This window comes from Zeus faber (assembly GCF_960531495.2).
Source record: "Zeus faber genome assembly, chromosome: 12".
Taxonomy (NCBI): Eukaryota; Metazoa; Chordata; class Actinopteri; order Zeiformes; family Zeidae; genus Zeus; species Zeus faber.
The window spans coordinates 3,976,554-3,991,866 of record NC_137196.1 but is presented as its reverse complement, the minus strand read 5'-3'; the positions used below and the strand labels follow the sequence as shown (position 1 = coordinate 3,991,866).

At 42.3% G+C, this 15,313-nt stretch overlaps 1 protein-coding gene across 2 annotated transcripts in view; it reads right to left on the bottom strand.

Moving 5' to 3' along the window:
• rnf31 (ring finger protein 31) overlaps nucleotides 1-15,313 on the bottom strand; it is a 49,164-nt gene that overhangs the window by 5,103 nt on the left and 28,748 nt on the right. For both annotated transcript variants that reach the window (XM_080011163.1, XM_080011164.1), the window contains exons 13-20: nucleotides 14,758-14,943; nucleotides 14,358-14,564; nucleotides 13,029-13,202; nucleotides 12,818-12,916; nucleotides 8,514-8,603; nucleotides 6,328-6,442; nucleotides 5,502-5,614; nucleotides 2,468-2,578 (exon numbers count right to left, since the gene is read on the bottom strand). In XM_080011163.1, coding sequence (XP_079867289.1) covers nucleotides 2,468-2,578; nucleotides 5,502-5,614; nucleotides 6,328-6,442; nucleotides 8,514-8,603; nucleotides 12,818-12,916; nucleotides 13,029-13,202; nucleotides 14,358-14,564; nucleotides 14,758-14,943 — 1,095 coding nt within the window. The remainder of the gene's footprint in view (nucleotides 1-2,467; nucleotides 2,579-5,501; nucleotides 5,615-6,327; nucleotides 6,443-8,513; nucleotides 8,604-12,817; nucleotides 12,917-13,028; nucleotides 13,203-14,357; nucleotides 14,565-14,757; nucleotides 14,944-15,313) is intronic.

Below are 15,313 nucleotides of genomic sequence, written 5' to 3'. Positions count from 1 at the left end.
AGTTAGTTGCCAGTAGGAAGCGGTGCAACCTCTGTTTTTAGCTGTGTTACCCTGATCTCCCATGATTTGGAGAGAGTTAATAATGCTGCTTTATTGCTGTGAGCCTCCAACACAGAAGGCTCTTTTGAGGGGAACTGTTGCATTTGCTTCACACCTGCAACGTTAAAATGTCTGGAATAACACTACCCAGACAGGAACTGGATCCTCCACTGTTTGGGAGGGAGATGGTCGAAAATTATAAGAAGGTTAGCAGCGGGATATGAAACCACTTAATGACCAATAAGAAAGGGGGGTCCAGTTAGCTGTAAAATCATCAACCTCCCCCATTTCGGCTCTGTTTTTTTTCTACACAAACACTGAGGTCAGAAGACCGAAGACACAATGGATAAATTAAATAAGGACAATGCATAGATAAAACAAAGGAACAATTTCACACTCTTTTTGTAACTTCCCTTTTGGTCTGTTATGAAATCTCTCTCTCTCTCTATTATGCTTTATTAATGAAATTACCCAGTAATCAAAGTAATCATAATATGCAAATGTTTTTATTCAAATGGGCAAAAATGTGAGGGAGTTGTGAGATGTGAAATGGATGGATTCACTTGCATTTTTGTCATGTGTCTTGACTGCCCTCAAGAGGCCAAAGATAAGAGGTTCTTCTCCTGTGTCTGAAAACTGTATCTTCAGGTCTTTCTTGTGTTTTTTGCCTGAGTTCCGTGTAGTTTGAGTTCGGAAAACTAGCTGCAGTTAGACATTTTTGTACCTTAGTAACCAAAATTCAAGATGACTTGCACATCACAGACTGTGATCCACTACCTAGACAGTTCCAACGCTATCGAAAAGCGACCCCGTAAAAGGGACAACAGGACATCCTGGAAAGCACCATGGTCTGCATCTCTCCAAGCTGCCAACACTGCGCTCCTGTGGCTTCCCTGCTGAAGAATATAGTGTCGTCGGACGGAGCCCAAGCAACACTGCAGAAGCCCCCATTGGCGAAGCTTCACACACTGTGACAAGTAAAACAGAGAACTCCTCTGCTACGTCATCTGACTAAGAGTTGATGTCAGACAGTGTTTTAAGTCTTAAGATCAGAACTTTGAAATGTTATTTAGCCTTTCATTTGTTTATTCTACCTCAAATCACACACTTCCTCCATTTCCACCAATCCAGTTGAGTTTGTCATTTAAAAAATCCATTCTTTTCATCCATTTGTTTCTTTGATTTTCTATTACCTGCATTTTTTATTGACAATTTCTTTATTTTGTCTTTTATTGCCAAACATTTTAGCAATTAATATATGTTTCATTTTTTTCCAACGTCGTCGTTTGAGATATTTTGCTTCAAATAGAAAATAGAGACCACTGTTTCAGAAAGAAATACACCCCTAGCTTATGAGATTTAATTATTTACTGAACCAATTAATCAGCTCAATTGGATTTAATTAATTCCTCGAAGAAAGAGGTGGTGCCCCACTGATAGTCCTTTATTATGATAGTTTATTAAACCATATAATGCTACATTTCGGTCTCCTTGATAATGAGTGCAGTTTTACATTTTAAAATAGGTAAACACACTACAGCATCAATGTAGCCAAAAGAGATGATATGCAGAAGTGCAAAAGCTAATAAAATGCAATTTATGACCAATTTTGCTGCAGCGGAGCAAGCTAGTTGTAAGCCTAGGTTGAAAATAATAAATAAATAGGAATCCTATACTACTTTAATTATAATAATTCTATAGATATTCTGCGGTGGTACATTAATTTCACTTTGCTCGAACTTCCCTGTTTGTAACACTAAGAGTGATGCAACAAAGAAGAGTTTTGTTGGAAAAATCCTGAATGAAATCCAAAGAGCTGAATGTTTCCAAAACAGCCCACGCAGCTCTCTGGCAGTCTGTGAACTCCCAGAGAGCCACAAAAATATATATTTAGAAGTTTTTTCATGGACTACATTAAAGCCTCACTTTTCAAACAAAGTCACTTGTTTTAACTTTCGGCCATGCAAATTTTTTCTGCCCACCCATTAAAAAAAAAAAAAGGGCCCTAGTTTGATTGGACCAAAGAGAAAACCACTTGAGGAATTTTCGGGCTGTTAAATATGCTACAATAAGTGGTCCTTCATAAGTACATAGCATAAGCTTTGAACGTTCATATTTGAACCGATTTATCAGATCCAATATTTGAGGTTGATATCTGAGCATTTTTTTTACATTTATTAATGTAATAGGAACATTTGATGCTCTAGCATTAAATGTGAATTCAAAAACCTTACAGTGGTTGAAGTTATATTAAAAGAAGCCTCATAAACAGGAGCACAAGACTTTTTAATCAATTTCCAATAGTAACACTTTATTGTTCTAAAACAAAAAAATATATATATTCGGTAACAGATATTGAGCCGTTTTTTAGCGATGCTACATGAAGCCATGAAGCTGTGTGCTTGTGTGTGTGTGTGTGTGTGTGTACCTGCAGCAGTGCCTGCAGTCTGCTGGGCTCCCAGTCTCTCAGATAGAACAGACAGTCTCTGGGGTGATGGGCGTGCAGACCTGATACGCTGCACTGATCCACCGCACAAGTCTGAGCCCCGGAAAACAAGAGGAAAGGGAAGACTGTGAATGACAGATTTATATTGTGCGAAACCTTAATTTGAGAATCAAAGTTCACATTTAGACCTTGTGACATGAAAGTAGGCAGCATACAACAAATGGAGCCACAAGAGAATATGCCCACTTGAAAAACCATATAACCAGATACAAGTTCAACTTCAACAGATTATTTGTCACATACAAATAAATACGGTCATACATATATGCAGTGAAATGCCATGACACCCGGCTATTATGCACAATAAGCTCTATAAGCTCCAAAAATACTAAAATGCGTGTGTAATCGATGTAATGTAATCGTTAAGATGTATTAATAAAAATGGTGGCCCCATTCATACAGATTTAATGTGGCTAAATGTATACAGTATATGGGATATGCAAGTATACATGTAGTAACTAACCTTAACCCAAATGACAGATATAATGTGCAACTAATGCTGCATTCCATTTAAGTCGGGAAATTCCAACCTTCTATTTGGAAAAGTGTAAAAGGAACGGCCGTTTAAGTTGGAATTTCAAAGCCGATTTCCCACTCCTGAGTTTACCAAGTGTGGCAGTTCCGCCTGCCACAGTGCAAGATGAACAAGCCAGAAGCAGATGGACACATGTGATGACAGAGGCTCTCCTCGTGTGTGTCGGGATGGGTGATTTACCTGTTACTCCTTGATTGCTCTGACGAGCAACAGGTGTACAGCCACCGCTAATCCCGGGCCCAATTACCGAGACCCAAGACAGATGTGGCTGCTTAAACCACAGCACCCACATTCCACACCATGATAACGGACCTGACGTCACAGCACCATGGTGGCGGACACAGTAAACGGAGTAACGAATGTCTATGTGGCAGACACAGGGGTGTGGTTAAGCCATGGTCTGCAGAAGACAGAGCTGGCCTCTTCCTGACCCAGCACAGCTGTTCTGAATCTCCCTAACAGACCCATGGACACTGATTGGTCAGACTCGGCTGGGAGAGGTTTAGTTTCCTAGTGTGTGTGTGTGTGTTTGTCTTCTTTCAGGGGTGACATGGAAGTAGAGATCCTGTGTGCGCTCGGAGCAAAGCATCTGGTGTCCGGAGCTGGAGGAATTTCAAAGCATTTTTGTCACTGTCATAATCAGTGATGTTATTATTTGCCGCATAAGGGCCTTTTTTTATGTTTAATAAACGACAGTTCCACATCAGCATGCATTTCCTTTCCTGCTTCCACTGAACCCACGTAGCAAGCCTTTTACAGTCTGATGTTGTTTTGAACTACTAAGTCGTTTTTATGTTATGTTAACATGGGTACTACTGATTTGAATTCAAGATTTCCGAGTTCCCGTGGAATGCAGCATGATTTCCTGCTGCTTCTCTGTGGATCGATTTGGATGAAACTGGAACCACGACATATCTGTGATGTCCCGTTCCCAACGATACCTCAACCGTGTCCGTAGCTCTAGTGGTTGTCCTGTACCAGACACTTTTAGCCCGAAAAACTTTGACAATAATAAAAACCTCAACGATTAGAAAAGGGGATTTACCCTACGGGATGAACCCCTAAATAGTGCGCTCCAACTCAATAAAATAGGATATATTTTACAGTATGTCCACTTGATACATTTTTATTAAGTGTGGAATATACTTTATGAGATCAGAGTTACTTCTGAGTTACTAGGGAATCCAAAGTCACGAAAATCAACTATTTTCTTAGCATCCATAGGTATTGGCTTAGCCTCCCCAACACAGGCAGGGAAAAAAAATACTGCCATGGTTACTTGTATTGCTCGGCCCCAGCAGCAATATCTACAGTGAATAAAATATACAAGGAGATCTTGCTGAGGTTCACAACAAGCAACTGTCTTTTCTGTATCCTTTTGCTCAAAGCTTCTGTGTTGTCTACAGAAAACTGACAACTTAATGGACTGTACTTTGAAACGACAAACTGGCTAACTTTACACGATTACAGAGCATTTTTAGAATTAAAATATATACTTTAGAACAATTAAAACAATTGCCATAGAACTATAATCGCTTAGGATAGAAAGAATAAACTTTATTTATCCAGAGGGAAATTTCTGCAACAAGAACAACAAGTTTCTCAAAAGATGCATACAAATTATCAGGAAATAATAAAAGTTGTAAAAAAAAAAGCTAAACACCAGGGTTCGTTCTGACACTACAAAATGAAATTTAAGGACTTTCAAGTACTTTTTCAAACAGTTTTTTTCCTTTTCAATGACTTTACGCAAAACAAATGTAATACATTTTCAATTTGATCTTTATGAATGAAATATTATGTAATCCAAGTCTCATTGTCTATTATTAATATTTATGGTATATATTATATCTATATGTCTAATCTCATTCTATTTACAACCACGCTGGATTACATTTACATTTCCCTGGCATAATCTATGCCGTCAAAGAGATCAGCTCAGGCGGTGGAGCTGGTGGTCTAGTGATCCAAAGGTTGCTGGTTCGATCCCAGGCTCCTCCTGCTAGCATGCTGTAGTGTCCTTGAGCAAGACACTTCACCCCTAATTGCTCCTGATGGCCGTCAGTGTTTGAACAATTGTAAGTCGCTTTGGATAAAAGCGTCTGCTAAATGTAATGTAATGTTACAATTTCAATAACAACACTTCAAGCACCTCTGGCTTCACAGGATTCTATGATGTTTTTTTCCAAGGACTTTTCAAGCACTTTAAGAACCTCAAGTACCTATTCAAATTACAAACATGCTGGATCACATTTACATTTCCCTGGCTTAATCTATGCTGTCAAAGTGATTCTGGATTTTTTTTTATTATGTTGCAATTTGAATAACAACACTTCTAGCACCTCAAGGACCTGGTAAGAACCCTGTTACACTTTAAAAACATGTGAAAGGTGAGTCTGAAGAGTGGGGGTGTGGACTTACAGTGTGGAAAGGGTTGTTGCAGCCACTGCAGAATTGGTAGCGACACTGGGAGCAGCAGAAATGCATGCAGCCCCCCTTGGAGAGGGCATACTGGAAGCGACAGTTGGGACAAGCTGTGGGAGAGGTGGCGTGGATTGGAGTCAGTATCTCGAACTTTATTTACACAGCACTTTCCATACCCAGCGACATCTCAATGCGCATTCCACAACATGGAAAAACAATGTAAAAAAATGCAGAATAGGAAAATTGGGTTATTAAAAGTCATTTGCAACCCCCTGGGCTAGTTGATGAAGCCTGTGACTGGCCCAGTGTGCCAAGAGAATCCTCAAACCCAAGGGTGAATTATGAACTAAGATTTAATTTAGATTATTTCTAACCTAGACTAGAAAAATAATATCAAAATAATATTATCTCAGGGCCAGTGGCTTTAAGTTTAATGGCAGGGCCAGTGAATTTAGAAAGTTACTGGCCCAGCGAGCCAGAAGGGAAAGGTAATTTAGCTAATTCGTCAACTCCTGAACAGCATTCCCAAACTATGTCAATCCCCCCAGGGACAACTAACACACAAGTCCCAGAGGATCTGCAAGGTCTCGAAAGTGGGGCCCAAATGATCATCTAGTTAATGCTTCACAAACTCATTGATCCCATAAATTCTGTGGCGATTCAATCGATCCACACTGTTTAAGGCTACATCACACCAGGGCCCTAGAGTAGAGACTGAGTAGAGACATAATGTCACAGGTGTTCACATGCATTATCGGCATTTGTTAAAACTCATTATCTATTACTGGAAAGCATGGATTCTTCTTTTTTTTTTTTAACTGACTGATTCCGTTGTCCCGGAGGTATCCAGCCAGGCCCTGTCTCTGGTATTCGGGGTCATTTTCCCGCTTCCACGACTGGTACTGCTCGCAGGAGAGCCCCGCATGCTGCGACTCCCACTGCAGACAGTGACAGAATATATACTGTGTGTGTGTATATATATACACACACATATATGTGTGTGTATATACATATATGTGTATATATACGCCACACACACACACACACACACGTGCACACACACACACACACACACACACACACACACACACACACGTGCACACACACACACACACACACACACACACACACACACACACACACACACACACACACACACACACACACACACACACACACACACACACACACACACACACATTGGAGTCAAACAATTGTTATTGATACTGATATGGGTTAATCTCATTTAGAGGTTTTGTGGTAAAAATCTGCAATGTGATCAAGCAGCAATGTACGAATTAACCTTTTTTCAGCCGGAAACTATTAATTACTGAATTGAAAAGCATGATAAATAAAGTGTTGTTTATTGACCATTTTAACTTGTGTTGTGCTTTGGAACAATCAATGGGCCATGATGTTGTCTAAGCCAGTGGACAGAGAAGCCATGGTATTCAGTTCTGATGACGGGTGGTTAAATGAACACAAGTGTGTTATTTCTAGTGGTTGACCTATATGGGTTTTTCAATGGCCAATGCTGATATCAGAGAGCTGGGTGGCTGGTGGCTGGTATATAATGCCAATATCATGTTGTTGTTTTTGCATCTGATAAAATACAACAATTTAATAATGATAACAAATGAGACACAAAATTGCTGAACTGTTGCTGAAATGTTAGTGTATGCATTGTCTCTGCAGTGCAATTATTTTAAATAAAAATGTATCAACTAAATAAATGTCCACAGGTAATCAAAAATGAAACTTTGTAATAAATAAATTATCAATGAAGAATAAACAATGATAAACAATAAAAAATAAACGGCATCATATTAAAGTCTGCTTAGGAATAGAGAGTTTCCCAGAAGTGCAGGATTTATTATTTACAAGTAAAGCATTTACACAAAAACACCCAGTCTTTACAAAATTAAGTGCCATAGTAATGGAAAGCAACGGGGAGACGGTGTGACGCGACACGGGACACACAGGGTTGTTTATTTGTAACTGGACAGAAAAGGACTGTCCCTTACCTCAGTTGTTGTTTCATACAAGTTAGGTAACACACAAAAATAAATTCATCAAAAATAAAAACATAGGAAAACTGCCACAGGAACGCACCCATGGCGCAGCGGTCTAGAGGAGAAAAAAAACTCCACTCGAATTCTGCTGATTTACGTTTTGCCTCAAATGCAAGTATTTCCAAACAGTATTCCTGCTGTTTTCTTTCAAAACTGGTGACAGAGGCTCACTGTGCTTCTTTAATGAGCTAACAACATAACAAATCGGAGCAAATGAGACGGAATGAAGACAACAAGTGAGTGAGAGGAGGCGGGGCCATGTGGGCGCTGCAGCGGTGTGTGTGTCAACTTGATGTCAAAGGGGAACAGACAGCGAGGAAGCGCTGTTGCTACCAGTATATCAATAGTGCGGAAAATGAGTATTGAAATAGTTTCAAATATTCAGAATCAATATGTATAGAAAAATATATATTTTTGACAACACTAATCGGCAGACACTTTTTGCTTATAGGACTCGTGAGGGCAGGCATTGGTCTATGCCAACTTTCTCAAAATGCACAATTATCGGCCCAACTAATTGGCCCACTGATTAATCGGTCAACCATGAGTTATTTCCAAAATCTTAAAAGGGATATGGAAATGAGCTTTGTGTCCATCCTCCCCAGATTCAGAAGAGAAGGTCAATACCAATTTTATTCCTGTGTGCCCAATACTGAGATAGGCTGCTGCTAACTGTGTTAGCTCAATGCAAGGCTGCAGACAGACGCAACTAGCCTAGCTCCATCAATGACCCTAGACTAGCTACAGTATAGTACAGTAAAGTAACAGCATAGTTATACAAGTTCAAATAAAAACGAGACCTTAGTTGCATGCAGGTACATTTGGAACTATTTATGATATATAACTATTTATCGATCTGTGATTATTTCCCCCCCAAAAAACTGCACTGAATGCTCCAACGAGGACCGTTTCAGATTCATGGACATGCATCACTTACAGGTTTTTTACACTGGGCGCAGAAACTGTTGTGACACTGGAAGCAGGTGACCTTGAGCTGGTCCCCATCGTAGATGAAGCCGTATGAACACTGGAATAGAGAGAAGAGACACATGACGCAAAATGGAAAGGAGATTAACACCACTGAACTGTCAGTGACGAATGTGTCTCGCTCTGAAATTACCACAAATGTATACTGTGATATTTATCTACCTATCTGTGAATTAAAGTGGTCATTCCTAAGATTGTTTCCTTAAAATAAATCCCATATTTGATACTTTATCTAGATGATCATTTATAATATACAGCCATTGAATGGATTTGTGTTATGCACTTGCTTCTCTCTCTAAATGCAATCTGATTCAGATTGGCAGCCACAGTGAATTTGATAAAAAAACAGTTGTGATCAATAAACTGTTGATATGGATAAACATTCACAAAAAAGGAACAGCGCCCTTGGATGAAAAAATATCCAACAAAGAAAACAAAAAAAAAAATCAACCAATAAGAGGAAGGGATGCTTTCGAGAAACTGAAGTCCCGAGTCCGCATTTTGAAGGACCATCTTGTCTCGGAATTGACAGCATATGGACTTGAGATTTGACTCTGTATATCATTTTGGAATTGCGCCGCAAATAGGCCATTTCAAAATAAATACTGAACATAAAAATCAGATAAGTAAAGAGTGATCTCAGCAAATTTTGGACTGAATTTGAATGGATGGATGGTGACAGTGGCGCCGCCCCTTGCGGTCACCTGCGCCGGCGCTCCGGTCGACTTTTGCACATTTTAGTATTTTTTTCCGTTTTCTATCATAATGTCAAAAAAAAGCATCGGCAGTTATCTCTTACGGCTGCGATGCACTCGTGGATTTAAAAATTCCCTAAACGAACAACATTGGGACTTTTTATCTGTGGAAGTAGAGTGACTGACTGAAATTCTAACACGCTCAACATCAACAACAACAAAAAAATGGAGCCGCTGTTCCACGAGCGGGACCACGGAGGAAGCACCATGGTAAACGAGGTGGCATTTGGGTCAGAATGAGGACGCAACCTTACCATCCACCTCTGCCAAGCATCCTTCTTGCCAACGTTCAGTCTCTGGAGAACAAGATGGATGAACCTCGAGCGAGGATTAAATTCAAACGGGACGCGAGGAACTGTTGCGTTCTCTGCCTGACAGAGACATGGCTGAACTCGCTGGTGCCAGGCTAAGCCATTCGTCCAGCTGAGTCCTTCTCCGTGTTCCGCGGCGACAGATCGGGGAAATCCAAAGGTGGAGGCGTCTGCCATATGGTAAACAACTGCTGGTGTAACCCTATCAACACCAAGTCTCTCTCCAGCTCCTGCTCGCCGAACCTGGAACAGCTGACAATCTTATGCCGTCCATTTTATCTCCTGCGGGAATTCAGCACGGTGATCATTACAGCCGTTTATATCCCTCCGCAAGCGGACACTGACACAGCACTATCGGACCTGTATGATGTGTTGTGCGGATTTCAAAACAAACATCCCGACGCGGCTGTGGTGTTGAATGGAGACTAACAGGGCGAACTATAAAAAAGTTCTGCCAAATTTCCACCAACACATCACGTGTGCCACCAGGGGAGATAGAACTTTGGACCATTGCTACACATGTACAAGAACGGATACAAGACCGCCTCGCTCCCTGCTTTCGGGAAATCAAACCACCGATTTCGCTAGTTCCCGTTTACAGGCCTCTGATGGCGCTAGAACTGGTGGTGACGAGGGAAGTGAAGTGGTGGACGGACCAATCAGAGGCTGTGCTTCAGGACGCACTTGCTGACGTAGACTGGGACATGTTCCAATCAAGTTCAAGTGACGTCAGCGAGTTTGTGGACGTAGCGGTGAGCTTTGTGGCTACGTTAGCGGACAGCATCGTTCCCATGGTGAAAGTTCGGATATTTGCAAACCAGAAACTGTGGGTTGATAAATCCATCTGCTGCGCTCTGAATGCTCGCACGGCCGCTTACGACGGTCTTGTATCCGGTAATATGGACAATTACAAAGCGGCGTCTTACAATCTGCGGAGGGCGGTGAATGGCGCTAAACGGACGTACAGAGAGACTGTGGAGCTACAGATGGAGCAGCGGGACACCAGATGCTTGTGGGAGGGGCTGCGGACCATAACAAACTACAAGAGCAGCTCCTCCCCAGCCATGAGTGTGGACGCCTCCCTAGCCAACAAACTGAACTCCTTTTATGCGCGGTTTGAGTCTGGCAACAGCACCGCTAGCTCGCTGGCTAATTGGAGTTACACCGCTGGGGATGAGCGCGCACGCTCAGTGTCAGAGCATGATGTCAGGAAGGCTCTGATGCGGGTAAACACCAGGAACACTGCGGGCCCAGATGGCATATCCGGGGAGTACTGAAGACCTGTGCTAACCAGCTAGCCCCAATGCTCACTACAATATTCAACATCTCCCTGGCTGAATCAGTGGTCCCGTCCTGCTTCAAGAGGTCCACTGTCGTTCCTGTCTTGAAGATCGCCTCTCCTGCCTGCCTGAATGACTACTGTCCAGTGGCCCTCACCTCGGTATCATGAAGTGTTTCGAGAGGCTGATAAAGGATTATATCTGCGCCTCCCTCCCCTGCACCTTGGACCCGTTGTGTACCAGAAGAACAGATCCACGGATGACGCGGTCTCCCAGGTACTGCACACCACGCTCACGCACCTGGATGGCCGGAAGGGGACCTATGTGAGAATGCTGTTCATCGATTACAGTTCAGCTTTCAATACCATAGTCCCCACCAGACTGGCTGTCAAGCTGAAGGAGCTTGGACTGAATACTCCGCTGTGTGCCTGGATCCTGGACTTCATCACAGCCCGGCCCCAGGTGGTTAGGGTGGGGAAGCACATGTCCAGCTCCCTCACCCTGAAAACAGGATCCCCCCAGGGCTGCGTCTTCAGCCCACGACTGTACTCCCTGAACACACATGACTGTGTGGCCAGGTCTAGCTCCAACACCATCATCAAGTTTGGTGACGACACCGTTGTCATGGGCCTGATCACCGACTGCGATGAGAAGGCCTACCGCGAGAAGGTGACTGATCTGTCACTCTTGTGCCAGGACACAGCCTCCACCTGAACGTCAGCAAAACTAAGGAGCTGATTGTGGACTTTAGTCGAGGATTACAATCGAGGACGCAGGCGCCCTTGGTTATTAATGGGACTTCTGTTGACAGGGTGAGCAGCTTCAAGTACCTGGGAGTCCACATCACAGAGGATTTAACATGGACCCTACAAACAGACACGGCAAGGCAGCGTCTTTACCACCTCAGGCAGCTGAGGAAATTCCGGGTCTCGGTGAGGATCCTCAAGTCCTTCTACTCTGGAGCAGTGGAGAGCATCCTGACAGGCAACATCACTGCCTGGTTTGGGAACTGTACTGCCCAGGACAGGCGGGCCCTGCAGAGGGTGGTGCGTTCAGCCGAACGTACCACTGGAACTACCCTCCCCCCCTTGCAGGAGGTATACACCAGGAGGTGTAGTAGCAGAGCCCTCAGGATCATGAAGGATCCTCATCACCCCAACAACGGACTGTTCCAGCTGCTGCGGTCAGGCAAGCGCCTCCGCAGTCACACAGCGAGAACCGAGAGACTAAGACGGAGTTTTTTCCCGCAAGCCATAAGAACTGTCAATGCTGACCTCACCAGGGGTCCTCACTGAGCCACACACATAGGCTCCACTATCTTCTGTAGTGTATGTAGCATACTGTACCACATATTGTGTCACTGTTCTGGGTTGTTTTTTGCTCTTTGTTGTTCTTTATCTATTCTGTTTTATTTTATTTTATTCTATATATTTTTATTTTATTCTATAGTATTCGACTTACTGCATTACCTTTTAGGAATCAGTTAGTTGGTCTAGTAGAAATACATTTTCTTAGGTAGCTACTGTGTTCAGTCCAGGACCTATTGTGTGTAATCACCGGGTGCCTTGCATTAACATTTCACTGCATATATGTACGAAAGTATGTACATGTATGTGATGAATAAACATCTTGAATCTTGAATGGAAACAGTTGCATTAAACTGCAGATTCCCCACTAAATATTTGGTTTACAAGCAAGCATTACATTTACCCGGTCGTCGTTTTCAATTTCACTGACACTGTTCTTGTATCAATTTTTACACAAATCTCAATTCCTTCTCATTTGATTTCAACATTGTATTCTCCCTCTGCCCATTCCTTCTCATGTAGCTATTGCTCAATGGGTCATGTTTCAATTGCTAAGAATCAGTCAATAGCAAACCAAAAGTAATGTCAGGATGCTACTCACATGGCTGCACCAAAGGAACTTTGGGTCCTTTATGAGCGCCTGTTCGGTCAGCTTCTTATGAAACAGCTCATAGACCTCTGGCTCTAGGCACTCTCTAAGCTGCAGAACAAACATCATTTTATTGGGTTTTCAGCAACTTACTCATTCAGGAAGGTATCTCTCCCCCTCCTTTGTTCCGTTCTTTATCTCCATCACCCTTCTTTTGCCCAACCTGGATATCCAAGGTGGAGAAGTAGCTGTTGAGGTGCTCCGGGTCGTTGATGTCCGGCTCCCAGCAGACTGGACACACCATGTCGCGGATGTGTTTGTCACGCACTGCGATAGTGAAGTGCTGTCGGAAGCAGCCGCAGCAAACAGAGCACTGGCACGATGTCAGAGACTGCATCTGATAGTCAGAAGTGAAAAGCCCCGAGAGAGAATCATAGCGCGAGAGAGAGAGAGAGAGAGAGAGAGAGAGAGAGAGAGAGAGAGAGAGGAGAGAGAGAGGGAGGAATGAGCAAAGGACACTCATTCTGTGTACAAAAACGGCACTCAGTTGTTGGAGCATAGCCCTAACCAGACTGAGCCTGGATTATTAGTGTAAACATACCCTGGCTTGCTACTACCACAATCACAATTGTGAATGGGCACCTCTCTGCCTAAAGCCCATACTGTGATGGGTTTCACATGAAAGACATTTCTCTTTTGTTTTACAATGAAAGACATTTCTTCTGTTTGTTATACTGAAGATGCGTCCCATTTCAGACCAAAAAATAATATTGAGTTAACTCTAACCATCATTTTTTTCCAGTAATCAGCTGAAATCAAGCCAATTGGCAGCTTCTGATATCTGTTATAGTGCGTTCAAAAACCAATGGTTTGTATTATTGTACCGATATTGAACAGCATTATAAGCCCCATTTCATATCCGTGAAAACTTTATTTTATTTGTGAAAACAGAGAAAAAGTGTCTTTCGTTTTTTTTTCTACACACAGGCCATTTAAGACTAAAAAATAAATAAAAATACTGTACTTCTAGCAGTCATACCTGGACTAGATTATAATAGAAAGCTGAAACATCATTCCAAACCCAATTTCAAATTTGTGAAACCTTTATTATATTTGTGAAAACAGGAAAAAGGTGGATTTCACCATATTTTCTTCCACACAGACTACTAACGGAACTAAACTAACGGAAATAAATCTAAATCTAAAATAAAAGCACACAGGAATTGTGATCATAACTGAGTATATAAACAGGTTAATAAGGTATTATAAATATGTTATTGTAGGCCAGGCTTAAAATGCAACACAACATTTTATAAAAAAAAAAAAAATAGGGGGTTCCTGCTCTATTTCTCTATCCACCAAGGGGTCCTTGAGCTGAAAAAGATGGAAAACCCCTGATTTAAGTTACCAATTTTTACCTGCCAACTTACATGAGCTATAACAACCTACAGTATATAATCACTTTCAGCCGTAATCATTTTTGTTCACTGTCAGACGCAGAGAGATTGCTTTCCTATCCTAAACCAACATGGAAGCATGTCCTGTCTGTTACCTTGCTATGCGGGAAGACAGACAGACAGATGGGACACTCTTTGGCAAGGACCCTCTTGATAAACTCCCTGTCGTGGGACTCCCGCACGGCCTGCACCACATCCTCCAGGCAGTAGGGGGCGCTGTGCTCCATGAGCAGAGACAGGGCCAGCTCACAGCGTCCCCAGCTTGGGAGGTTGTACACTGCCAGGAGCCTCCTGCATGTTCGCTAGAGGAGGGAGAAATGCAGAAATACAGCTTTCAAAGCCTGTAATAGGCCAAGTGAACAAGCTTGTACTTATACTACTAATGAATATTAAATATGGCTAGCTAAACCCAATCCCTCCCAGTATCACATATGGGATTCTTAAACAAAATAATGTAATGGACTACTGCTTTAAAATATGTTTTCCAGGCCCCACCTGCTTGTCAGGGTGGTGGACATCTATGGGCGGCTCGGGGCTGTCACTCCACATGCGCTGGTGGAAGGGCTCCAGGAGGGGGCGCTGCAGCAGAGCCAGGGCCCCCCGCACCTCGCCTCGACTCTGTCTCAGAGCCTGGTGGCAGAGGGGCTCGTTGCTGTGCCCCAGGGAATGCAACTCTTTCACCTAAGGGGTGAGTTTGTGAGTAAAAGTATGAACAGTTCAAACAGATAAGTAGTCAAAGAGTAATTCAAAGAGCAGGGGTCAACATTTTTCCAACTCCACGATTCGACTTTCAATTTCAATGTCATAATTCAATTCAATTTAAACATTTTTTTTCAGCACTGACGGCTATGCCATTGTTAGATTATCGAGTCTTGTTCTGTAAAGAAAAACAAAACAAACAAAAAATTGTTTCTCAGTAAGTAACTTTAATTTGAACATTAAAATGATAAATAACAACAAAAATATGAGAATATTTTAACAGCACCCCTAAACAGTTAAGAGCTTAAGCAAAAGTACACTTTAGAATAATAAACAATAACTTACTTATTAC